The 25,105-nt window shown below is 36.8% G+C and overlaps 2 protein-coding genes across 2 annotated transcripts in view; both read left to right on the forward strand.

Annotated features, from left to right (window-relative positions):
• LOC113039068 (ubiquitin carboxyl-terminal hydrolase 33-like) overlaps positions 1-17,132 on the forward strand; it is a 36,823-nt gene extending 19,691 nt beyond the window's left edge. The window contains exons 10-24 of the mRNA XM_026196964.1: positions 1,609-2,011; positions 2,179-2,316; positions 3,380-3,492; positions 5,997-6,169; positions 8,552-8,622; positions 8,792-8,825; positions 8,916-8,961; positions 9,519-9,699; positions 10,142-10,268; positions 12,165-12,334; positions 12,770-12,851; positions 12,924-13,032; positions 14,594-14,696; positions 14,891-14,959; positions 15,991-17,132. Of these exons, the coding sequence (XP_026052749.1) occupies positions 1,609-2,011; positions 2,179-2,316; positions 3,380-3,492; positions 5,997-6,169; positions 8,552-8,622; positions 8,792-8,825; positions 8,916-8,961; positions 9,519-9,699; positions 10,142-10,268; positions 12,165-12,334; positions 12,770-12,851; positions 12,924-13,032; positions 14,594-14,696; positions 14,891-14,959; positions 15,991-16,148 (1,977 nt within the window). The 3' untranslated portion in view covers positions 16,149-17,132. The remainder of the gene's footprint in view (positions 1-1,608; positions 2,012-2,178; positions 2,317-3,379; positions 3,493-5,996; positions 6,170-8,551; positions 8,623-8,791; positions 8,826-8,915; positions 8,962-9,518; positions 9,700-10,141; positions 10,269-12,164; positions 12,335-12,769; positions 12,852-12,923; positions 13,033-14,593; positions 14,697-14,890; positions 14,960-15,990) is intronic.
• Positions 17,133-17,619: 487 nt separating this feature from the next.
• LOC113039076 (ZZ-type zinc finger-containing protein 3-like) overlaps positions 17,620-25,105 on the forward strand; it is a 40,570-nt gene continuing 33,084 nt past the window's right edge. The window contains exon 1 of the mRNA XM_026196976.1: positions 17,620-17,872. The gene's annotated coding sequence lies outside the window, so the exon portion shown is untranslated. The remainder of the gene's footprint in view (positions 17,873-25,105) is intronic.

Genomic DNA, 25,105 nt, shown 5'->3' on the forward strand with positions numbered 1-25,105 from the left:
AACACCATCTGGGCCTGGTGCTTTTCTTCTTTTGTTCTTCTTGAAGACCTGGCGCACATCATCTTCACAGATTTGAAGAGCAGTAGGTGTGGAACGGGGGATTGCAGGAGGTGTTAATGGTTGTGCAGGGAGATGGTCAGAATGGGTATTGGGGGTTTCAAATCTGCAATAAAACTCATTCAGGTCGTTAGCAAGTCGTTGATTAGCCTCAGTGCAAGGGGATGGTGTCTTGTAGTTCGTGATGGCTCTCAGTCCTCTCCACACTGAAGTTGAGTCGTTGGAAGTAAACTGGTCTTCCAACTTTTTAGCGTAGGTCTTTTTAGCCGCTCTGATCTCTTTGTTCAGTGTGTTCCTGGCCTGATTGTACAAGACCCTGTGCCCATTTCTGTAGTAATTCTGTAATTTTGAATGTTGTTCTGATAAGCTTCAGCTGTTTCTATGTTGATGGGGTCCCTGCGATTTACCGGCTAATCTGCAGTATACAACATGAGCCTCCATGCACGTTACATTTTTTTTTTATAATGCCTTGAAACATTTGGACAAAAAGTGTGTGATTGTCATTGTGTCAATCTAATATTAATATATATATTATGGAGGTAAGAGGGGAAGAAATGCCATCGAAACTTTTCTAAAGACTGTTCTCCTTCGAAACACATTAATAAATTCAATATTTATGTTATTCCTCCAGTATCTAGAGAAGTGGTTCCCAACCTTTTTCAACTCGCGGCCCACACAACCAAACACATATGTTAGCGTGGCAAAAAATTAACTGACCCCGCTATTGTTAAGGTTAATAACTTAATATTTAGAAGCTAGATTGTAAACTGTCTTTATTCAATGAACTGGCAATAAACAGAAAATAACTCGAGCCGGCACCGCTTGGCACAACTGCTGTTGTTCTGTAGCATATGCAGAGTTTATGGACAAGTCAACAAGACAGATAGATGTAAGGCAAAATATCAAGGCAAAGTTCACCTAAAAAAATGTTCACCTAAACTATCTTATACCCCTGAATTAAGAATTTGCTCCCAAAATGCAATCATTTGTTCCATCATTTGAATTCAATTATGGTTTTAAGATAAAACTAAGAGAGAAAAAAATTGAGCCACCAATAAATAAATCATGGGAATGTATTAGTGGCTACTGTATCTATTTTTTTCAAACATGTCATTTTTGGGGGGCATCAAAAAATAATGTGTTCCAGGAGCTAGAAATGTTTGATGTTGTGTGATGCTGTATCCACACCACTAGGTGGCAGTGTCCAAGATACTGCAATATTGACTAGTGTAACATAAACATTACCTTTAAAGTATAACTTTAAAGGCCCCTTTCCACCAAGAACAATACTAAAATGATAACTGTAATGATATCTGTAAAGTTTGTCTGCTCTTTAAATGCTGAAGCGCTTTAAAGTCAATTAGATTCTGATAGGCTAACAGGCTTTTTAGCATTCAGCTGGAAAATAAAGTAATATCTGAATGTGATTCCAATTATATTGTTTCTTTGTGTCTTTATTTCTCTAGTTGTGGTGTGAACTTAGATTAGTTTTTTGGAGAGTTTATTAAACATTCTTAATTAACATTAATTCAAATCTGTCTCTGTCCTAAGGACTCTCAAGAGTTCCTGCGTTGTCTGATGGACCAACTCCATGAAGAGCTCAAGGAGCCCATTCCTGAACCGGAGGACCCAAATCAGGCTGTGGCCATGGATGACAGTCCCGACGAGGACAACCACAGCCAATCAGACGACTTCCAGACATGCGAGTCTTGCGGCAGCAGCGATCGTGCTGATAACGAAGGCCTCAGAGTCCCAGAAGACATTAACGAAGCTGAGATGCTGATTTCAGAGCAGAACCAAAACAACCGAGATTGGCAGAAAGAGAAGAATCTCATCAACAACCTGTACCGTGCAGGCTCCCATGGTGACCTGGATAAAGACGTGGACACCTCCAGTGAGTTGAGGCCAATCATCAGCAGCCAAGGAGCCATTAAAGCTCAGGGCCGAAATTCTGGTAAATACAAGGCCATCGCAAGGCCAGATTTTGTTTAAAATGACATCACACATTTTGTTTGAAGGATATCATGGCCAAAGTTGAAATCCATTGTGGGCAGTTTTCGTTTGCTTTTATTAGTGGTTTGCTTGCTTTTATTGACTGGCTTGTTTGTTTCCACCATTCAGATTCAAACACTGAAATCCAGGTCAGCAGTACCAACAGACCACAGAGTCCCAGTGGAAATGAGGGTGTCACGTCTAGACTGTCCAGCAGTCTTCCCAAATCCTTAATGTGGCCAAGCCTGAGCTCTACTCACAAGAAAGGTACCAGAATTTTTGTTGAATTCTCCTTGGGACAGTTTGGGGGTTGTGTTTTGTTTAATTAAAGGTTTGAAAAGTTTGTCATCAATCACTTTCCCCCATGTCGTTCCAAACCCGTAAAAGCTTTGTTCCGTCTTCGGAAACACAATTTTAGATATTTTGGATGAAAACCGCGAGGCTTGTGATTGTCCCATTGACTGCCAAGTAAATTGCACTGTCAAGGTCCAGAAAAGCATGAAAGACATCATCAGAAAAGTCCATCCATCAATGGTTCAATTTAAATTAAATGTAGCAGCGAAAAAAAATTGTACGCAAAGAATACAAAAATAGCAACTTTATTCTATAGTTTGTCTCCTCTGTTCCTCCGCATCACCTTAGCACCATTTTGGAGAGCATCCACTGAATGCAAACTGCATACGCTATTCTGTCAACCACGACTCAAGGATATGTTTTCTACATGTATTTCCACTTCGATTTGAACTAAAACAGCGCAATATGCTAGTCCCTAAACGTGTCACCAGCAGTTTTTATGTCATCTTTTTAATAACAGATTTAGGTTTCTACTTCAATCTGTTGTTGAAATATAAACATTTGAATGGTGGCTGTAAATGGTGGTTCTCATGACATATTTATTCAATCAAATATTGAATAATGCAACAAGAAGACAGCTTAAGTAATAGAAGTTTGAATGGCTTAAGAGGCAAATGTAATGTTATGTTATGTGACAGTTTGCAAGCTCTTTTATTAACATATTTCTGCATTTGAGACCCTGACTGAGTGATTACATTAGACACAGTACATTTTAGTAAGTCCTAAACCTTCTGATGTTCATTCATGTTTATTTTAAGTTGTAACTACTAAAGAGGAAGAGATGATCAGTTCATGTGCTGCTTGAATTAAGGCACTACAGTGATCTGTCACAATGACGCATTAAAGCGGAATATTCGAAAACTATCTGTGGTTGAAGAAATTTCAGTGCATCATTAGTACCATTTAACTGTTGTGAACATCACCTGAACTGAAACAGATTTGACATTGATTCGAAATGGTTGTGATGTGTTGACAGTACCCTCGTTCACCCCACAAAAGAGTAAGCGGCAGAGGAAATATCGAAGCATCATCTCTGAAGTGTTCGACGGCACCATTGTCAGCTCAGTTCAGTGCCTGACCTGTGACAGGGTGAGTGATCTGTGTGTTCTTCACCCAGACATGCCCCCAGATAACCTCACTTTAATAAACTAAGTGAACACAAGCATTGGATTCTTTAGTTTGAAGAGTGAGAGCTCCTGTAAGTATCAAATGAAGCCTTCAAAGGAACGTTTTGGCAGTTTTACTTTTGACTAAATTAGCTTATAAATGTTTTTATTTATTTATTTGTGACTAATACTTTTATTTATCAAGTAGAAAAAAAAAGATCAGAATTGGCCATTAAGAGATTTAACGTTAGAAAAGATTTCCATTTCAAATAAATGCAGTTCTTTTGAACTTTTCTGATCATCAAAGAATACAGAAAAAAAAATTATTATGGGTTCCACAAAACTATTAAGTAGTACAAGGTATTTTTTTTTGACTGGTTACTGTAAGAGATGTTTCGTGAGCCCCAAATCAGCATATCAAAATGGTTTCTGGAGATTCTTGTGAAAATGGGAGGATGCTGAAGATCCATTACAGGAATAGATTGCATTTTAAAAGGTATTAAAGGCAACAAGGTGATTTGGTTCAAAACATTTTTTGTTATGCTGGTTGAAAGTCTCTCCACATCCCGATCGCAATCATGGTCTAGATTTATTTATATGTATTTATATCATCTGTGGAAGGTAGGACCATAAAATGTTTGTCCGATCATTTCCCTCAGACTGTGTGTTAATGTATGTATTTGCATACCTCCGCGCACCCTGTTTATGCAGGTATTACACTTCATCAGCACTTTCTGTTACACTATTGCAGACAGAGAGAGCGAGAATGGGAGGCATTATTATTGTAATGTTATCAGTGTTGGGTATAGTTACTTTGGAAAGTAGTTAGTTAGGTTACAACGTTACCATCAATTAAAAGTAATCAGTTATGATACAGCGTTACCTCTTCATAAAAGTAACGCGTTAGAGTTCTCATGCGTTACCAAAAATTAAAAGCTGTTTGCAGTGGCTCACACATGACAGACACAGCCCCCGGCCCCTTTAAATGCACCTAAAAGTCGTGACTCCAGACAATGAATAACGTCAGTCATCCGACTTAATTAACACTGCAGGATAACAATAACAGGAAAGACAGTCAGCAATCGGCTATTCCACATGGCGTTTTATTTATTTATTATCACAGAACATATTATTAATCAAAATTCGCACCTACCCAGCCCGGGTAGCCTAGGCTACTGTATATTATGAGCACCACAAGATAACTCCTGATTTTTCTTAAACTTTAAATAATGCAGTTATCAAAGTACAAGTATGCTTACTTGTAAACACAACCTTAAACAGGCTTGCAGATTTAAATCCATTTAGAAATGATAAACAACCAGCCAGCCAACGATCTAACAGAAATTAACAGCTGCCTGTCAAACAAAAATGATAACAAACCGACCGAATTAAATCCTTCACTGCCACACATGCAAATGACAAATCGCTTAATAGCCGAACTAATTATTATTAAAGTGTCACTCACAGAGTGTGCATTTTACCGTTATGTTCTTTTCTTTTTCGTTGACAAATTGAAAATAATGTGCATACTTCCATAAACCAAACGCTGTCCTCTCTGCCATCTAGATGGGAGTTCGAAAAAAAAACAAAAAAAAACACACAGAGAGGGGCGCAGGGCACAGACGTATTACAGCCATTGACATTGGCTCCGCTGATACATCCGCAGGTGGCACAGTAGACCTAGGACTACTGTCTGACAAAAAGCAGGCTGCAGTCGGGATTTTCCTTTCCTTAAAATAACGGATTACTTTTTTTAAAAAATAACGAAGTTACTGATTACTTCCGCACGAAACTAACGCGTTAAGTTACACATTTCAGGAAAAAAGTAATTAGAGTACTCTAACGCGTTACTTTGTAACGCATTACCCACAACACTGAATGTTATGCGCTTTGTACTGTAATAGTTTCTCACTGGTGACTGAGACATCTGAGAGTGTTGCATTCAACCCTCCACCAAAGGACTTAAAAAAACCCATAAAAACATTTAAAACCGAAAAAGCCTAACACAAGTGTATATTGTGTATATAATATATATTTTTTTTATGATCATGTTCAAAATTATTTTAAATGGTTTGATAATTATTTGAAAACTTGATACAAATTTTTATGTTTACTTCATTGTCATTGCATGTTCATGTTCTAATATTATGTTGATGTAATGGATATAGGTAATTAATCAGATATAAATTTGTACACAGCACATTTCAGTACTAATTAACCCATTGGTTCAAAATGGTTCAGTTAAGTTTAGTTGTTTTAGTTGTCTTTTCACTTTGGTAGTTCAATCACAAACATAAGTCATTTTAAATCAACATCGCTTGCATATAAAAAAACGATCAGTGATAATAGAAGAAAAAATGAACAAAACTTGTCATCATGATGATGCTATTTTGCTGTTGTTTTAATGTATTTGTTTTAGACAGTACTTGCACTTACAGATTAACATTTTAAATTAAGCTCCTCTGTTACTTGTCCTTCCTTTCTCAGGTTTCAGTGACTTTGGAGAACTTCCAGGACATCTCTCTGCCCATCCCAGGGAAAGAGGACCTTGCCAAGCTGCACTCTTCCTCTCACCAGACGGCTCTAGTCAAGGCTGGTTCGTGTGGAGAAGCCTACGCCGCTCAAGGCTGGATTGCTTTCGTCATGGAATATATCAAGAGGTATTATGTTGACATTTGTCTTATGTGTACCCTTGTGAGCAAAAAAAAGTACAGTTAAGCATACTTGTAAAAAGAGTACTTATTCTGGAAATAAGTTTGAACTGAATGTTTATTGCAAGCAAATTAAAATGTATTATAGTTTACATTAAGATTAATTGCAGTTAGTTTTAACTTGAGAGTGTGTTTTTGACCCACTATATAAAATTATATTTGAAATATGGTTGAAGTATGCAAAAAGTATTGACAAGCATTTATGGTAAACTACACTTGAAGTCAATTCTTTGTATGTTAATTTATTTGTAATGACACATTTTCAATATTTAAAATGTTAACTTTCATTGTAATATTAAATTACAAACCACAGTTACAAATGTGCTTTACTATGTTAGTATGTAATTTAAAGTCTGACAAGGTTATTAAAATTATTTAAAATGTTATTTAAGTGAAACTTTTAAATAGATACTCCACCTCAAAATGAAACTTCTGTCATTAATCACTAATCCCCACTAGGGCTGTGCAAAAAAATCGAATTTGATTTTCATGCGCATCTCATCAGTAAAGGCGCTCCTTTTATGAGTAGTATATCTCCAGCACGTGCATTTAGATCAGGGTTGCCAGGTTTTCACAACAAAGCCCGCCCAGTCGGTTCTCAAAACTGGTCCAAAACTAGACCAATCGCATTTGCAGGGGGTTCCCCGATAAAAAATTGCGTCCTGGGGTAAAAATGCACGTTTTTTTGCAGGGTTGACTTGGTTAAATTTGCATTTTAGGGGCTAAATATCACGTTATTGGGATTGGTGTCGCTTTAACCCGCGGACATGAAAAACAACCGCGGACTTGGCAACACTGGTTCAGGTGGAGCAGCATTTACTACACAGAGCCGTAGTTCACAGACAAGATACACAAAATTGCTTTCAAAATTGGCAATGAACCGCCTGCGATTTCGAAATCGATTTTGTGTAGATTGTCAGTGAACTACGGCTCTGTATAGTAAAGTCCAACCATTGTTGCCAAGTCTGCGGTTGTTTTTCATGTCTGCGGGTCAAAGCGACCCCAATCCCAGTAACGTGATGTTTAGCCCCTAAAATACGAATTTTACCAAGGAAAAAAAATTTATTTTATCGCCTGGAACGAAATGCAATTGGGATAGTTTTGAGAAGCAATTGGACAGGTTTTGTTTTGAAAACTTGGCAATCCTGATCTGAACGCATGTGCTGGAGATATACTAGGAGTCTTTACTGTCTAGATGCGCATGAAAATCGCCTTCGATTTCTTGCACAGCCCTAACCCCCATGTCGTTGTAAACCTGTAAAAGCTCCGTTCATTTTTGGAACACAATGTACACAAAAATATATTTTGGATGAAATCCAGGAGGCTTGAGACTGTCCCATAGACTGCCAAGTAAATAACAGTGTCAAGGTCCAGAAATGTATGAAAGGATGTAGTCAGAATACTCCATCTGCCATCAGATATGCAATCTGGGTTATATGAAGCGACGGGAACACTTTTTGTAAGTGAAGAAAACAAAAATAACTACTTTATTCAACAAGTCCTTTGTCAGCTGTCATCTGTGTCTCTCCATATCACTGCATGCTGCGTATGCTTTTCTGTATCATCCGCGTCACAAGGATGCACTGTTTTCTTTCAAATCATAGCTAAATACACATAGAAACAGCACATCCTTGTTGGTGTCCGTGCTCAAGCTGAGATTGTTCGCAAACTTAGTGAAACGGTACTCGTGACATCACATGTCATATCCAAACGTCACGTTTTTAACCTGTTAACTGTCACGTTGACTATACTATATTACAATCAAATCTAATCTAATCTTGACAAACTATATATCGTTGGAAAGACTCCCAAATATATATTTTACCAATATTTTTTATAAAAAATTATGTAGGAAAAGTAATAGATTAATTTATGACAAGAGTGCACCCTCAGAAATCTACATTACAAAAGGAGTTTTGACCTTTGTTTAAAAAAAAGACTTCCTTGTTCACATTTTAGAAATCATCAGAAGTTATATATCTCTTGAAAACATAAAATCTCAAAATTCATCCTTTTAAAACCCATTTTAAAATCAGACATTGCATTACCATGTAAATGGCACATCAAAATCATGTTACAAAATGTTTTCAGTCATGAATTATACAAATTTAGGTTTGTATCATGCACATTTAAGTCTATCTTCAAAAACGTGAGTGACAGTTAACAGGTTAAGAGATCTTTAGGGAAAGTGTTTGGCAGTGTGAATGAACCAAAATCAAACGATCCCAGGACACATTATATGAGTATTTTCTGGAATCTCTGTGTGGAAGAAGCTTTGATATGTTTCTTTTGAATGACCCTTACTGTTTGTTTCTGCTCATTGATTTTTAGTTGGTTCTGGGGGCCTGTGGTCACGCTGCAGGACTGCTTGGCAGCCTTTTTTGCAAGAGATGAACTAAAAGGTTTGATTTATTTTTATTTTTATCCCCCTCTCTCTCAAAATTGAAATTTTGCTCTGAAACGAAACTAATCAATTGCTGATTGTGCATCAAAGAAGATGAATATGGAAATCTTTATGGAATTCTGTGTTCATAAAGTGCTGTAATTCTTACGGGTTGTGCTTTTTTTCAGGAGACAACATGTACAGCTGTGAAAAATGCAAGAAGTGAGTATGAACTTGTTGGAGAATGTATTGAAGATGATGGGTTGCAGAAATTAAAGTGTTATTGTTGACTCTTTGATTTTTTTTTTTCAGGTTACGGAATGGAGTCAAATTCTGCAAAGTTCAGAGTTTGCCAGAGGTAAGAACACTGATGAGCTATTACGGTTGTTATATTTCCAGATTTTGAAAAACATCAGCTTTACATTAGCTTAAGGGAAGTACACAAAATAATAAAAACACCATAAATGAGGTCCACAATGTCTTGGTCTGTTCTGTAGTCTGCCTGAAAGGAAAACAAAACTAAGACCCTTAGTAATATAATGGGTAATAGGTTCTGTTGAGTCATCTGTTTTCTACATCCAGTGGATTTATGGTTGGAGAGAGACTAAGAATGCCTTCAAATATAATATCTGCTGCTATCTGGTAAATTTGATCTGAGACCTGTAATGGCAAGAGCAGCCATCCTATGGGGGTTGTTAGATCTGATGATTGTTCAGGACATCTGTAAAATGGACAAAAGTATTTTACTGGACCACCATGATGGTAGTACTACACATACAGCCATGCTGTAAAAATTGCCCAAGTAGTTATGTTCTTATATGAACAGATATGGCAGGTTTTTGCTATTTTTATTGTTGGAATCTGACAGCGAACTTAGATTTTATGCTTTGTTCAAATTCTCTGTCTCTCAAACAGATTTTGTGCATTCACCTCAAGCGCTTCAGACATGAACTTATGTTCTCCACCAAAATCAGCACTCATGTGTCCTTCCCTTTGGAAGGCCTCGAAATGCAGCCCTTCCTGGCCAAGGACTGCTCCGCCCACATCACCTCGTATGACCTACTGTCAGTCATCTGTCACCACGGCACTGCCAGCAGTAAGTCTTTTAGACAAGGGATACGGTTATAAAAGTATTACGGTACCTCATATATCATTTACAGCAGTTACACATTATAATAGAAATTATTATTGTTCATATTATTATATAATATAAAAAAAAGATTATTCATATTATTTTAAAGTATTGTTTATAAATACTTTAATGCATAGTATGATAAATCAATGTGATTTGTTTTAATTTAGAGGTGTGTTAGTCGTTTCAGGTGGTGAAGTTGTATTCTTTTTGTGCCACTAATATTAATTCAGTGATACAGCAAAAAAACAGGAAAAAACTAAGATGTGGCAGTAGGATCAGGAAAATTATAAATTCTGACTCCAGCTGACATTGCATACTTGCCCGCCACAGCTATTGTGTCCTAGCGTCTGGTTACGTCTCCAACAAAACGTAAATATTTAATGTGATTTTTGCTTTGTTCAAGGTGGCCACTATATTGCCTATTGTCGGAACGAGCAGAACCAGCTGTGGTATGAGTTTGATGACCAGAGCGTTACTGAGGTGTCGGAGTCCTGTGTTCAAAACGCTGAGGCATATGTGCTCTTTTACAAGTAAGAACATACACAAACATAAACCGATATAAAGAACCAATGTCTATGTATTATTCCTAACCCTAATGCTATTAACCTCCCTGACATATAACCTTACAAATACAACCTAGAAACCTATAACCACATAAATATTACCATATATTAAGTAACAATAAATTGATGTTACTTCTAATACATGTAAAAAGCAGCACATTTTCAAAATTGTATTACAATTAATTACAATTAAATATTATTAATAACTCATGACAATACTCTTTCAAAAAACAAAACAAAAAAACAGTTGTGCTAACTGTGTTACGTTCAGAATGTTACAAATCTGCCTGGAACAGGATGTGTGTCTATATCGACCTTATACACAGTGAGGAGGAGAGTTTGAGTGGCCAAAGACTCTCGAATGATCACTGCTGGAGAACCACAGAGATTAGTTGTGTCTTGGGGTCTGAAAGGCCAAAAAAAAAATAAAAAATTATAAATCAAACAGCCCCTACTAAGGATGTTCATTTTAATCGGTTAACCGTTAACCGACCGTTAAGAATTTGGACTGATTAATACAATCAGTTAAACGTTTTAAAAAGTCATTTATTTTTATTTTTTTCTGTAACTTATCAAGATATTTAAAAAGCTTTGCTGCATGGTTAAAATATGCTGTGTGTATTAAAAAAAAAAAATTCAGAGAGAGAAAAAAACATAAAAAACATAAGTCACGTTTTATTATTTAATTCAGAATTAGGCCTAATGCAGATGCAAAATGTTTACATTATATAACAAACACTTTAAACATAGCTAGGCTATTTTAGTTCCCCTCACTCCGTAACAAATCATTTCAATTAACAGTATTTAGAAAAGAACGAGAATTAAAAATATAAGAAGCTATAGCAATATAAACGACAAGCCAAAACAAAGTCATTCAGGCTAAAATGAAACTAACGTTGGGTCTCTCAATTGACACAAAATCAAGTGTATTTGAATGCCAAATTATTATTATGTACTTCACTCATGTTCCATGATCCATTTCAAACAAAATGTTTTGCATAACATCACGGTATGTAGACACTTAACTGCACATATTTTAAAACATATTTAAATTGAGCAGTGTATTGTTGTATTTTTCTTGTTTGACTGACTGTAATTTATTATGAAAATAAATAGGCTGCATTGTCACAGTTTGCGCGCATGTGGCGCTGATGCAATCACTTGAGTTTGAGCAGATGACTGACTTTTAAACTGAGTATATTTTCTGAGCAGATAACAAGCTTATACTAATATTTATAATAATGTTTATTTGGGCAGCATTGGTATGCTGGAGCATGAGATCTTGAAGCTCCGCCCTCTTATGAAAAGGGAGGTGGGAGCACCAGCTCTTTTGCATTTAAAGCACATTTTGGCTCATTTCAAGAAGCTATAAAAATGATCTGCGGGGTATTTTGAGCTAACCCCTCACATACATACTTTGTGGACATCAGAGACTTATTTTACATCTTGTAAAAAGGGGCATAATAGGTCCCCTCTAAAGTTGTGGGCCTGTTTTTCTGCCAGAGGTCCTGGGCGTCTTGTTCAGATACATGGCATCATGGATTCTTTCAATTACCAAGAGATAAAAAAATCTAAACATGACTGCCTCTTAGAAATCTTACAATGGGCCTTGGTTGGATCCCCCATCAGGACAATGATCCAAACAAACACTCAGAGCTGTTATCTTGGGATCTTCACTGAATTGGTGATAAACAAACAATGATTTAAGATGCATCTGTTCTTTTAGGCAGAAAAGCGCAAGGTTATGTTGAGCAGGACAAATGGCCTCGATTATGACTGTAAATCTCAGTGCTGTGGTGAAGTATGTGTGTTGACAGTTGCTAAATGGCATTGATGTCATTTGTGTGTGTGTGTGTGCAACAGGAAGAGTAACGATGAGACTCACAAGGAGAGGCGGAAGGTAACCAGTCTGCTCAACATGATGGAGCCAAGCCTCCTGCAGTTCTACATTTCCCGCCAGTGGCTGAACAAGTTCAGAACCTTCGCTGAGCCAGGACCCATTTCCAACCATGACTTCCTGTGTGCCCACGGAGGTGAGGACCACTCTTATTAAGATCTAGGCCTTTCCCACTTGACTCATTAGAAAGTATTTTATACACCACAGATATAACTCCACTCCAGATAGAATTGCAGATTCTACCGGCATTACAGAGGTCGAATGCCGCCGCATCCTTTTTGATTGTTTTTTTTTTTTTTTTTTTATTCTCTTCCTCTCCACTTAAAAAGTGCAATATGAGGTTAACACAAATCTCTTAAGAAAGCATTTCAAAGCATTTTTGTCCCCTTGATCTGATTTGTTTGAACTGAGTCTAATGAATTTGAAGGAAAAGTTTCCTATTTATTATTTATAAATCTTCTTGCACACCGTTTCATGATGACTTTCTGGGTACAGATGCCTATTTTGAGTAGAAAATAAATTAGTTGGTGGTTAGAAATTTTGACCTCTTGTCTTTCTTCTTCTCAAACAGGTGTTCCTCCAAATAAAGCCTCATTTATTGACGATCTGGTTATGATGCTTCCCCAAAATGTATGGGATCATCTGTATAGCAGGTAAGAGTTGTCACTGCTCTTTGGAAGTTGAGCTTCTTATTAAATGCTAATTGTTGGCTCATTGTTGAATAGGTACGGAGGCGGTCCCGCTGTCAATCACTTATATGTCTGCCACACCTGCCAGAACGAGATTGAGAAGCTGGAGAAACGCCACAAGAATGAGCTGGACATGTTTGTTCGGGTAGGAGCCAGAATGGCATTGTAGATTAAGGAAACGTTTACACGACAATGATGTAGTCAAAAACTGAAAACTTTTTCCTTTCGTGTTTTTAAATGGTTTCACATACACACGAAAACGTTTTCAAAACAATTCGCATTTATACAATTTCATGAAAACGGCCAAAAACACTGCATCACATATGCCAGGCAAGTAGTTGGTGCAGTCGCCTTGTTAGTAACTACTGTTGGTTGCAATATTGGTAAAGTAAATACACACTTTGCTGAATTAGCGTTAGCAAACTCTTGAGCAGCAACAACAGTACCATGTACTTCGCCATTGTTGTGTATGTTTGTTTGCGCTAGCCTTTAAAATTGACATGTATTGCGCATGTCTACATACCTTATGCACGAACATGCCGTCACCGTTTTCAAAGATTCCTATATTGGGTGTTTACATGGAAACGATAAGGGTGCCGTAAAAAAAAAAAAAACACTTTGAAGCTCGTTTTCATAAACATGCGTTCTCAGTCCCCAAAATGCCGTTGTTGTGTAAGCGAACAGTCAAAATGTATAAAAACTTTCCAGTTTTTGGACAAAAATATTGCCGTGTAAACAGCCCCTAAAGGGACATCTAAATCGAAAAGCATCTCATTGTTTTGGGTTGGTCTAACGCCTGCACTGTTATCTGGCCTCTTAATGTGTGCACAGAAACACACCCACCCCCTCCATCAACACCACCAAAAACACCCTCTCAGAATGAGATCAGAAGTGTGACCCCTGCCCCCCTCCCAAATTGTGCTCATTATTAATGCATGAGGACAAAAGTACTTGATTTCAGCCAGAGATGTTTTGCTTAGTTCAAGTTAAGGCCAAGTCACTGATAATATGGAATTTTAAGTGTACCAATAAGCCGTTTAGGGTTGCAACTAACAAGTATTTTGATCATTCATTAGTCTGATTATTACTTTGATTAATCGGATAAGAAGAGTTTGATATAAATCCTTCTTGGATTGCACACTTTCCCACACCAGCTCACACCGTGACCTGGTTTTCATATGCATTTTCTTCATAAAAATGCATTATTCCCTGGTGTAAAGAGCTGTGATTGGTGAATGTTTTCACTTCGCAGCGCACAAACACGATTAATCAATCAAATTTGTCGTCCACTATTTCTAACTCATGTTATTATCAATTTGCTGATAATTATTTTCTTGTTACGATTAATAATGTCTAATTGGCTGATATTAAAATGAAAAGCTAAAATCAATTGATTTTTTTTTTTTACAGTATGACTTTTATTTATTCATTTTAAGTTTTGAACCAGCCTGTTCAGTGTCTTCTCAAAATTATTATAACATTTTCATACTGTACATTATATAACTGTGAGGCCTAAATTCAGTTGTGTACAGCAATGTAGCTCACTAAGACTTGGAACATAGCTTCTGTCTCAGTTTTTCATGTAATTGTTTGTTTGGCTTTAGTGAGGTAGGATGATATTTTACGAAGAAACACTCAGGTAGTGGTATCTTTCTCTGTCTTCATGTGTTTTTTCTCTTTCCCCATCTCTTCTGTCCTTCGTGTAGCTCAATAAGGCGTTTCAGGAGGAGGAGTCTCCTGTGGTGATATACTGTATCAGCATGCACTGGTTCCGGGAATGGGAAGGCTTTGTCAAAGGCAAGGACATTGGTAAGTCATTTCTCATCCCTGCTGCTGTACTTCGAAACTATCTGAAAGTTTGAAATTGAATATCAGCATTATGTCCTGCAGTTATTGATGACTAAGGAGTTCTTGAAGAATTTCATTATAGATTTTGTTTGCTTCTCAAGGTTGTTTGGGAGATTTGGTGTGTTTTTATTGATGGATGGTCTTGTGTTTTCCAGACCCACCAGGACCAATTGATAACTCCAAGATAGCTGTAAATAAAAACGGACACATCACATTAAAGCCAGGTATTTTTATGTTTACATTTTTATGTTTACAGTTACCATAAAACAGAAATCATAACCCATTTTACTTCTTCAATATTACCATCTGAAGTTGAATCTTTAAAATATTTGTAAAGTTAAATAACATACTGTACATTTAAGTAATCTTTGTCCTTTTAGGAAAGTAAATTAGGTCAATATTAGCTTTTTGTTTTCAAAATGGTTAAATTCATCATGATTATTTTGCTAACATTTTAAACTGTGATTAATTAATCACAATGGATTTTTCTGAGAAATTTCCTTTTACATTTAATCAGATTTATTGCACTTTCACATAAGCACAAATCAAGGGCATGTTCATTAATATGCAGGGTTTATTTTACCACATCTAGTTTCCTGATTTATTATATCCATCATACATGTATGTAGTTTTGTATATTGTATGAAAGAACCAAATGCCATTTGTATTATTACATTTTAGTGTACTATCAGAATGATTTTGACATGAATATTGCAAGAAAAAAAAAAAAACTTACATAATAGCTGCTTTAACACACTCTGTACAAAATCTTGAAAAGCTTCTCAAAAAAGCTAAAACTGTAAAATTCTTAGTATTAAAGTAATTCAAAATCCTTTTAAAGGGATAATTGACCTAAAAATGAAAATTGTCATCAACTCAAGTTTCTTTGTCTCATATTTTGAAGAACGTTGGTAAACAAACAGTTGATAGTAGTTATTGACTTTCATAGAATTTTTTCCATACTATGGAAGTCAATGGGTACCGTCAGCTGTTTGGTTACCAACATTCTTCAAAATCCAAGTTCTGATTGGGTATTAAGCTCTTAATATTTAAATGCTTGTGGAGACCAGATAAATTAAAAAATAATAATAATAATAATAAAAAAAAGCTTGCCAATATTGTTTTTATACTTAATCAAGAAAAGCAGAGATCATGATTAAAATGATTAATCATGCAGCCCTAAATTAAGTAGTGTACTTCTTTCAAGTACTATGATTAACAACTAATGCGTTTTGCTGCTTCTCCGCTTCAACAGGTGCTGATTCAGGTCAGATATCTGAAGAGACCTGGAACTTCCTCCATTCCATCTACGGAGGAGGGCCAGTGGTGACCGTGCGGCCCAGTGTCAGCCATCAGGACGCCGAAACTTCTCAAGCAGAGGAGAAGATCGAAGTGGAGACGCGCTCCGTGTAGTTGTGCCAAGATGCTGCTAGACCACAAGGGGACCTAGAAACACTTATTATTTTGTACTTCACTTCTGATTTCAAGTGTTCAAGTAAAGGACCTACAGCTTCACCTCAGCATACTCACCTCTGCCACACTTTCTATACCCTTTATGACTCTTCTTTATGGATCAGATGGATGGATTAAACATCCTCTACTGTGCTTTCTTTGTATATATCATACACATCCACTTCCTCTTGACACTAGAAACCAAGTAGACTTAAGGCACATATTCACAGTCCATTAATGCATTTGATTTCTGTGCAGCTGCGTTCACGACAGATTTTGCCCAGGCCAAATAGAACATGATATGTGTACACTGAAAATGAATTCCACTGCATCTAGATATTTTTGAGGCACTGCTTCAATCAAGAAAATGAAAGAACATGTTGTCTTAGTGGATAAAATCTTCATGTTTTGGGTATGAAGGGATACTAAATGCTGCGTAGTCTCAGGAAAGAACTGTACTGTAGATTCAAAAGCAAGCATGCTTCAGCTCTGATGTTCATTATGTATTTGAATGTACTAGTACTTAAAGAACAAGTTCCTGCACTAAATGTTATTTATTCCAGAGGGGGATGATTATCCTGGCATTCATGAACGTTTTCTTTGTTTGAAAATGATTCGGGGAGCTAAATCTAAGCAGAAAACACGCTAATAGGAATGATGTGGCACATTATGCTGGCAAGAAAATCGATTCCTTTTTTTGTTTGTTTTTTTTTTGCTGCATAGCTGTGCCGCTTAGTTGCATGGAGATGCAAACAATAAGGTGCACATTTGAACATCAATGGCTGTCTTGTTTAAAAATGCTATGTAAAAGGAAATCAGTAATGTACATTCAAGGCATTATTTAATGTATAGAAGGATGTGAAGTCATTTGTCAATATTAATTGTCCGCAGAGATGAAAGCTGTATCTGAGTTGCTACTATTAAATCCTAATCTTATGCTGTCGATATCTGTCATCATTCTTTGATCTAAAGAAGTTAAGAAATTGCTCCGTGAATTGATATACTTCACGAACACACACAATCAAATGAGAAAATAATACAAGACATTTGTAGGACATTTTGTGATGTTATTTTCAGGACAGTTGAGCACATTTCCACCCAAGTTCGCATTACAGTAATGCATGTAGATATTTTTTTTTCTGTGGCTTTCAAATTAGCATGAAGCTATTATAATAAAAATTACTACCAAATATAAACTAATTTTTATTTATTTCTGTAACATTTAGCACTCCCTGAGGAAAATGCTTGACATGTAAGACAGTGTCTGTCAGTGTCTGTCATCACCATATTTCAAGGCATTCTTTTGACTGTTGAACTTAATTCACCGACCTTAACATGAAATACAATTAAAGTTGTTTACTGAGCCCTAAATAGCACTGGTGCAGTCTAGCCGTTTAGTTTCCATTCGTAGACCGATCAATAGGACACAATAGTGCATTCTTCAGTACAATATGCTGCTCATCATCAGCTGAAATGGTCAGACGGATCAGGGCTGACAGCAGAGCTCGTGAGAGCCGGTCATTATGAGAAGCGCGCGCGTGTGGGCCGCGGCTGCTGTCCTGTACAGTCTCGCAGTGAGCGGGATTGAGGATTGTGGGAATCACATTCACAGCAGCACCGACTACGAGGGAGAAAAAAAAACATGGCGGCTGCCGAATGTGCAGCAAACGATTTGCGGAAGTGAGGTAAGTGTAATTCTGTAGCTACATAAACCATTTTACATTGAATTATCCGTCACGAAAGTCCAATTCCCCGACTTTATCTCGCAGTTAAAGCAGACTCTGATTCAGGAACCGCTCTGATTGTAGCGGTTCACGCGGATTTGATGGGCAAAGTTGTTGCGGCTGATCAGTAGTGTATGTTCACTGCCACCGCTCCTCTGCACTGTTCCACGCTAGCCGGTTAGCTTCCACATTTAGGCCCTTTTATCTTCAAAAGTGATTTACTCACTTGCTCTACTAATTGCATTTATTTGTCACGGGGAAATTTTTTTTTTCCGTTCGTTAACAAGTGTTATGAATGTGCGTAAAATAGGGTGCGCCAAATTCGTTAGCATTAGCATGCTAAAGTGAGTCTATCATCGTTATTAGCGCTCTTAGCCAAAATGCTAATTAGTGGCAAAAAGAAACGTAATTGTTGTTTTTTCTCGTTGTTGCGTGGCCATCTACACGATTCATATTTTGTATTAATTGTAGCACAAAATTGGTGCAATTGCGTATCCTGTGAATGCAGCAGTTAGCAGGTGAACTATTAAAACCCTGTCTACATATTTATTTTGTTCCGTTAAACGGTTCGTTGTGTCTTAAAAGTAGATATGTATTTCAACACATTTTATGAAATGCATGAAGCAGACGTGTTGCATTAGATACTAATTCAGAAGTTCGCTCAGAAGTCGCGGGAGCTGGAGAAACTTGCCCCGGGGTTTCGGGAGGCAGCCGGGCTGCACATCATGCCGAACCGCGGGGCGCTGCTGCCGGAGAGGCCCGTTAAATGCAATCGTAGGAGAAAATGTTACTAATGTCGACTGTGCTAGATAAATAACGACGAGTTAATAATTGCTAATAATAGTGCTTAAGACACCGTTTGTTTGTCAGTGTGTCAGCTTTATGAAGACGAACCCGTTTCAGGGGAAAACATGAACATGTGTTTTAATAAGGCTTTTCATTTTTCAAGCACGGAGACAAACTGGGTTCACTGCACCCACTGCGACGAGCAATTTAGAGAACATGCAGAGGGGCAAGTGTTTTCCTGCGTGGTCATTTGGACTGTGCTGGAGTGTTTTCTGATAGTTCATTGGTGAGCACGTGTCAATTTAAAGTTCTTCGCCACGCGCGCGAGTTCTACGATTATTCAGGAAGTTTTAATGCGGCGCGTGCATAATAGCAACGTCATATTACAGGTCTATAAAAACAGTCTGCGCCAGTTTGAGAGCAGCTGGCGGTGATCCACCATTCTGGGATGAGCTTCTGTTGGCACCTGCCAGTGGCTGAGGTAGAAGTGTCTGTTCTGGGGCTTCTTACACAAGGTGTGATGTAGGACAGAACCTGTCATTTATAATCTTTCAGTAGTTTCTTGGATTAATTGGATGGGGGAAAAAAATCCCAAAACAACAATTTAATAATACATTTTAATCTACTGCTTCCAAAATTTCACATCCTGTCAAATGTTGTTCTCAAAACAGTATGCAGTGTGAGCATTAAACAGCACACACCTCGCCTGAAAGCGCAAGATGTGCACTTTTCTCGCAACAGTTCATTCTAAGTCAATGTTCTGAAGTGACTCAAGTGGCAGATGTTTTCTTTGCATAGTGTGTAGAGTTGATTAATAAAAATAATTGACAAAAAATTATCAGTTTTTCGATTTTATTAATCAGTTGTTGTTGCCCTAAAAATAAATGATTTCTCAATTGAATTGCAGTGTGTTTCCATCTAGACTTTATTGTACATTTCCTCCTGGTTAAGCATCATGGGTCACCCATGTCTTACTAAGTAATAGTTAATGTCCATCTGCAGGCTTATAACGATATAAAAGCAGTTAATTCTGATATTTAGACTAAAGACCTTAGCTTAAATCTCATTTACTTTTATGTTCACATTCAAAATTGGTGCATTTATGTGCTGTGCCAGCATTGACCTCATTGATGTGCCGTAAACAAAAGAGACAAGCCATCGGATCCTGACTTCAATTTCAGTCTAAATAGGGAAGACCTGGAATATAGAGCACAAGTCATATAGACTACTTTGTTGATGCTTTTTTTAGTATCCCAATCCAAAAGATGAACAGCACACTGAATTGGAACAATATGAGGATGGGTACATAATGTGGGAATGACTCTTTCTGCTTTTAATTGTGCAGTTTTGTCTGTGAATGATGCCAGACGACATGAAGTGTCTCCATTGGCTGTCATAGGAACAATAAGAGCCGCTGCACAGATGGGCTGCTGGGGTCTGAGCGATTCCTCTAATTGTGTGTTTAGTGTTCACTAAAGCAGGCTGTAAATCCAAAGATTCTGGTTCTGTTAAAACTAAACAAGGCCAAAATTGACATCTTCATTTTTAATTCATTATTTTGTAATGTTAATTTTTTGCTGATTTTATTCCAAAAAGACTGCTGTTGTTTAGCTGATAATGCTATTTAAAGGGACTACGTTAATAATTTAGTCATCTTCATGCTCCAAACACATGACTTTCTTCTGTGCATGCAGAATTTTAATTAAAGGGCCATATAAATCAGTAGCTATATTGCACGTTGTTATTCCTCAAAATGTTGTCTTGTGCAGCAGCCTCCTAAATTTCATTTGTGCCTCCACATTTAAATGTACTGTGTTGTGATTGGTCAAGAATGACATGAAGAATTATATTTGACACTGATACAAATTCAAAGGCCTTGAATATGCATGTACATCTGTAATGTTGTTGAACTGTCTTTAATAAAACTGCACTGGAAGCTCCTGTCACTAAGACAAATTCACACTTGGCAATAACTTCTGATTCTGATAGAGTGCTGTAGTGATGCTGTATTTTTGTAGTCCAACACAAAACTTAACATCACCATTGTTTCTTTAACAAAAACCCAGTAAGAATAATACAGGATAAATACAATCGCCAGAAGTGAAAATCCAAACATAAAATGCAAACAATCTACACCACGATCATGTGACTTCAGTGTCACAGTCATTAAGCTTTCAAATAAAAAATACATTAAGCTTTCAAATAAAAAATAAATAAAAAATATCAGTCAGAAAAGTTTGCTTTTCTAACTGTGAGTGTCCATATATTAAAAATAATTAAACAATTTTGTGAAACCAGAAGATTCAATGATTAACATTAATTTTACATCTATCTTGATTTGTGTGTGTGCGTGTTATTTGCATGTGTTTTAGCAAGTTTATTTGTACAGCAATTTTCACAATACAAATCGTTGCAAAGCAACTTTACAGAAAATTAAGTTTCTACAATATGGCAGAAATGTATGGGAAAAAAACTATTAAAGATGTTATTAAACAGACGATGAAAACCTTTAACAGCAATTATTATATGATGCGATCAAACTTATAGCAAAATTTGGTAGTATTACTTTTTTTTTTTTTTCTAGAGATGCATCAATCGATCAGCCAGGGATTCGACCGATTTTCCTTATGATCAGACCGGATTGGTAACTAGCCGTTAATTCTCACTTCTTTCTTTCTTTCCGCTTAAATACTGCTTGTATTGCACATTATTTTAGTAATTCCCGCAGGTTTCGCGCTTACACCAAAAGCGCTCGCACCTCCACTGACCTATATTAGTGGAGCACACAAGTCGTGCTCAATCTCAAACAGCTTGTGAGCCACAAATACCAAAATTACTGGCTAACTGCCATAAAACGTTCAAAAACATACAAAATGATGTCAAAATGCTAGGGCTGTGAATTTTTGAGAAGGCAGCGATTCGATTCATGATTCATAGGTTTTCGATTCGATTCAAGAACGATTTTTGCCAGTTTAGAACGATTAAATTTGATTCGATTCGATTGTAACGTTTCGATTCTGCATTCTTTAAGTGCATTCACAGGATTATTTAAACGTTTCCCTTAAATTCTTTAAATGCTTAGTCAGGGGGCAAATTACAGCAGCCTTCATGGTTAGAGAACCATAGGTTGTTGTCCATTGTTAAATGCTAGTTTAATGATGCGACATGGCATACGTACAACTGTATGTAAGCCAAGATTAAAAAAAAAAAACAGCTTTAAGAGTATTATGTATAGGCTAACATTTTGTCACACCAGGGGCGTAGCCATCATTTCAGAAGTGACATAAAATGTCAAATACAATCATTTTATGTATGTAGCCTATGCATTATAATAATAATAATTATTATTATTATTATTATTATTTTTTTTATTTATTTTTTTTAAAGGAATTCTCTTCTTTATTTATTACTTTTAATTAGCTTTAAGAAATCAAATACACTGCTGGACAATAATCAATTATTTGTAATCAATATTTTTTTCCTAATGGTTACTTTATTATTGTTTGATATATTAAGCTACATTTAATTCTCAATTATTCTGCACAGAATAAGGTAGAAAATATACTTTTATAGTTTCTGTACTGCAATAAATGATATGTCAATTAGCACTGCATCATTCATACATTTTTTTTTTTTTTTATGTTTCATCAGTTCATTCTGCTTTTATTCAGTTTAGCTGCGATAAAGCCTGGCACGTCTATGAGAGCGAGATCACTTCTTTCAGTGTGAAAACGTCTTTATCTAATTTTCACAAAATAAAATGCTATAGTAGCTATTTAGCTTCTCCTCTCCATCAGCGAAGAAGAAGAACTGAATTGCATTGAAAAAAAGTTGACTTTTGTTTGTATAATCTGTCAATTATATATCTAAGAGAAAAAAATCGGGATCGGCAAAAATCAGTATCGGCAGATCACAGCAAAATATTGGGTATCGAAATCGGCCAAGAAAATTGCAATCGGTGCATCTCTATATTTTTTTCAATATAATTAATTTTAAGTCATGTGGACCTCTAGGTTTACAGAGGCCCCTGCTTGAGAACCACTGCTTTAATAAAGTCGGTTCTAGTGAATTCTCAGATGTTTATAGCATGAATTGATTTCAGCATGTTACATCACCCATTGTGCTCTGTTATTTAAAGCTTTACTCCAGATATCAAGACAAACAACCTAACCTTCACTTACTCATATTTGAGTTTCCAGATAACCTCATTATGCACAAATGACTCATGTCAGAATGGTTGTAGTGTGTGTGATGATTAGTGGTGACTCCTCCATTAGCAAAAGCTCGTTTTATGATCGTGATGACTATAGTTGTCCTTTTTCTTTCTTTTTTTTTTTTTTTTAGATCAGAGTAAATTGATATAAACGAGAGAATGGGAAACGAAGACAAAGGTTTCCTTTATATTTGAACTTGGTCTATCAGCCTGTATGTGTTTGTTTCAGCTCAGACCACAGGTTTGGACTTGCTGTATGGAAAAATCAGTTCTTTAATAGTATTTCTAGAGAGAGGAAAATCGATTCTAGTAGTTAAACAGACATGGATAGTAATGGAAAATCATGCTTTCTAACCGCTTTAGTGCTTTTAGTATTCAGGCCTGACACCACGCCTTCTGTCTGTTTTCTGTCTCGTTTTTTATATGCATGGTCAAATCACATTAGACACCCACCAGGAGGCTTCAGTGGAGTGTGAATAAGGGATGCGTGTAAGACTGTCCTCAGGTGCCTCTCATTTCTCAAGCAAAACTAATGTCAGCAGTACAAAATCTTATTCGAAGCCTCTCTTCATTCGGATCACACTAATGGTACATGGCAGTGATTGTGTGGACTGCAGAAAGTGATGTGGTCTTTAGTGAAATATCTAGAGCCATGGTTTCATAAAAACAGTCTCTCTCTCTCTCTTCAAGGACAGGCTTTATGGAAGTGTTCTGGTAATAAAACCTAAAATTATCCCTTTTTTCCTACTGCTTATGTCCTAGATGTATCCTCTTGCACAGCCTTAGCAGAATAGAGGCAATTGAGGAATTCGATATGGTGTAATCTTATTTGTCTCACTTCAAGCTTCTGTTTGACTTTAGTACCACACTAATTATTGAGTAATGCAGACGACAGGACCAGCCCAGTGTTCCTTTCAGACTCCTGTGAGGCAGTTCAAATGTGGTGCCTTTTTGCTGCTGAGTTGTAGATTTTGTCAATTTTTACCATTCCCATGAACTTTGGGCTGACTGCTTCATTTGTCATACTCGGGGTCCAAAATTAGCTTTTTGCCACACATGCCGATGCCTTGTGAAGTTCCTCCATAGCTGGAGAAAACTTACCATTAAATGTTATTTAGGGCTAGTTTTTTTTTTTATTAATAATGGGACATTTAAAACATTTAAATGGATACTTGACCCAAAAATTTAAATTCTTTTAGCACCCTCGTCATTCCAAATCCGTAAAGGGGCGGTCACGACTCACAAGACTTTTGATTGGAAGTTTTTCCTTAGTTGGCCATTTGATTTAAATCTGATGTGACTCTGAGGACCCGGGTATATCACATTTTTTGCATTCTGCTCCATCTTGAACAGTTGAGTGGTCAAGCCTTTCAAAGTGTACTCCATTAACCATGAGTGTGGATGGCTGTTTGTAGCTTCAACCTTTTTTTTTTTTTTCTTTTCTAAGCATTAAAATAACTTGAAAGTCTTCATGTACATGGATGAGCTGAAACCAGCAGACTGTTTTTGAAAATGAAAATGTCTTCAAGCCAGAATGGAACATGGATGTAAAATTTTACTTGAAAGCACCCAGTGTACTTTGGCTTTACACATCAGTGAGGTTTAGATTGTTATCATTTAAGTTTACATCACGTAAATTTGCAGTACCTAGTGTTACCAGCCAACACAAATTTTTGGAGCTTCATAATAAAGCAATAAGCCTCAAGAAGCCATGGTTTACAGTGAATTTATAACCACTAAGGGGTATTGTTAGGCATGACACAAAGCGGAGGAACGATCTGTTTTATAGATGTTAATTTTGCGGTGCACTTACTGCTTCATTAGAGACACCCATGATAACTTTTTCAAGACTGAAGGTCTGTGGTGTAGTGGCTGTTGTTGAAAAGCTCTTTTATAGCTCAGATTTGAAAGAGCTTAAATACAGACCATCCCCCTTCACATCTGCAGCTTTACCAACTGTTAGAAATGCACCAGGGAAAGCCTAACGATCACATGTGTGATAAGTAGATTGATAGCTTGTGGGAAACTCTCAGATAACGTCGGAATATCAAACGTATTTATAGAATATTAGATAACAGTAGATCATAGCCTGCCCGTAGGTTGTTATTTCTCCAGTGGTGTATGTTTGACTCTGTTTTACCAAACCCAAAGACTTCTCTATTGAGCGATAAAGATTTTCCTCTGAAATTGTGTAC

The sequence above is a fragment of the Carassius auratus genome, chromosome 2 (assembly GCF_003368295.1).
Source record: "Carassius auratus strain Wakin chromosome 2, ASM336829v1, whole genome shotgun sequence".
Taxonomy (NCBI): domain Eukaryota; kingdom Metazoa; phylum Chordata; class Actinopteri; order Cypriniformes; family Cyprinidae; genus Carassius; species Carassius auratus.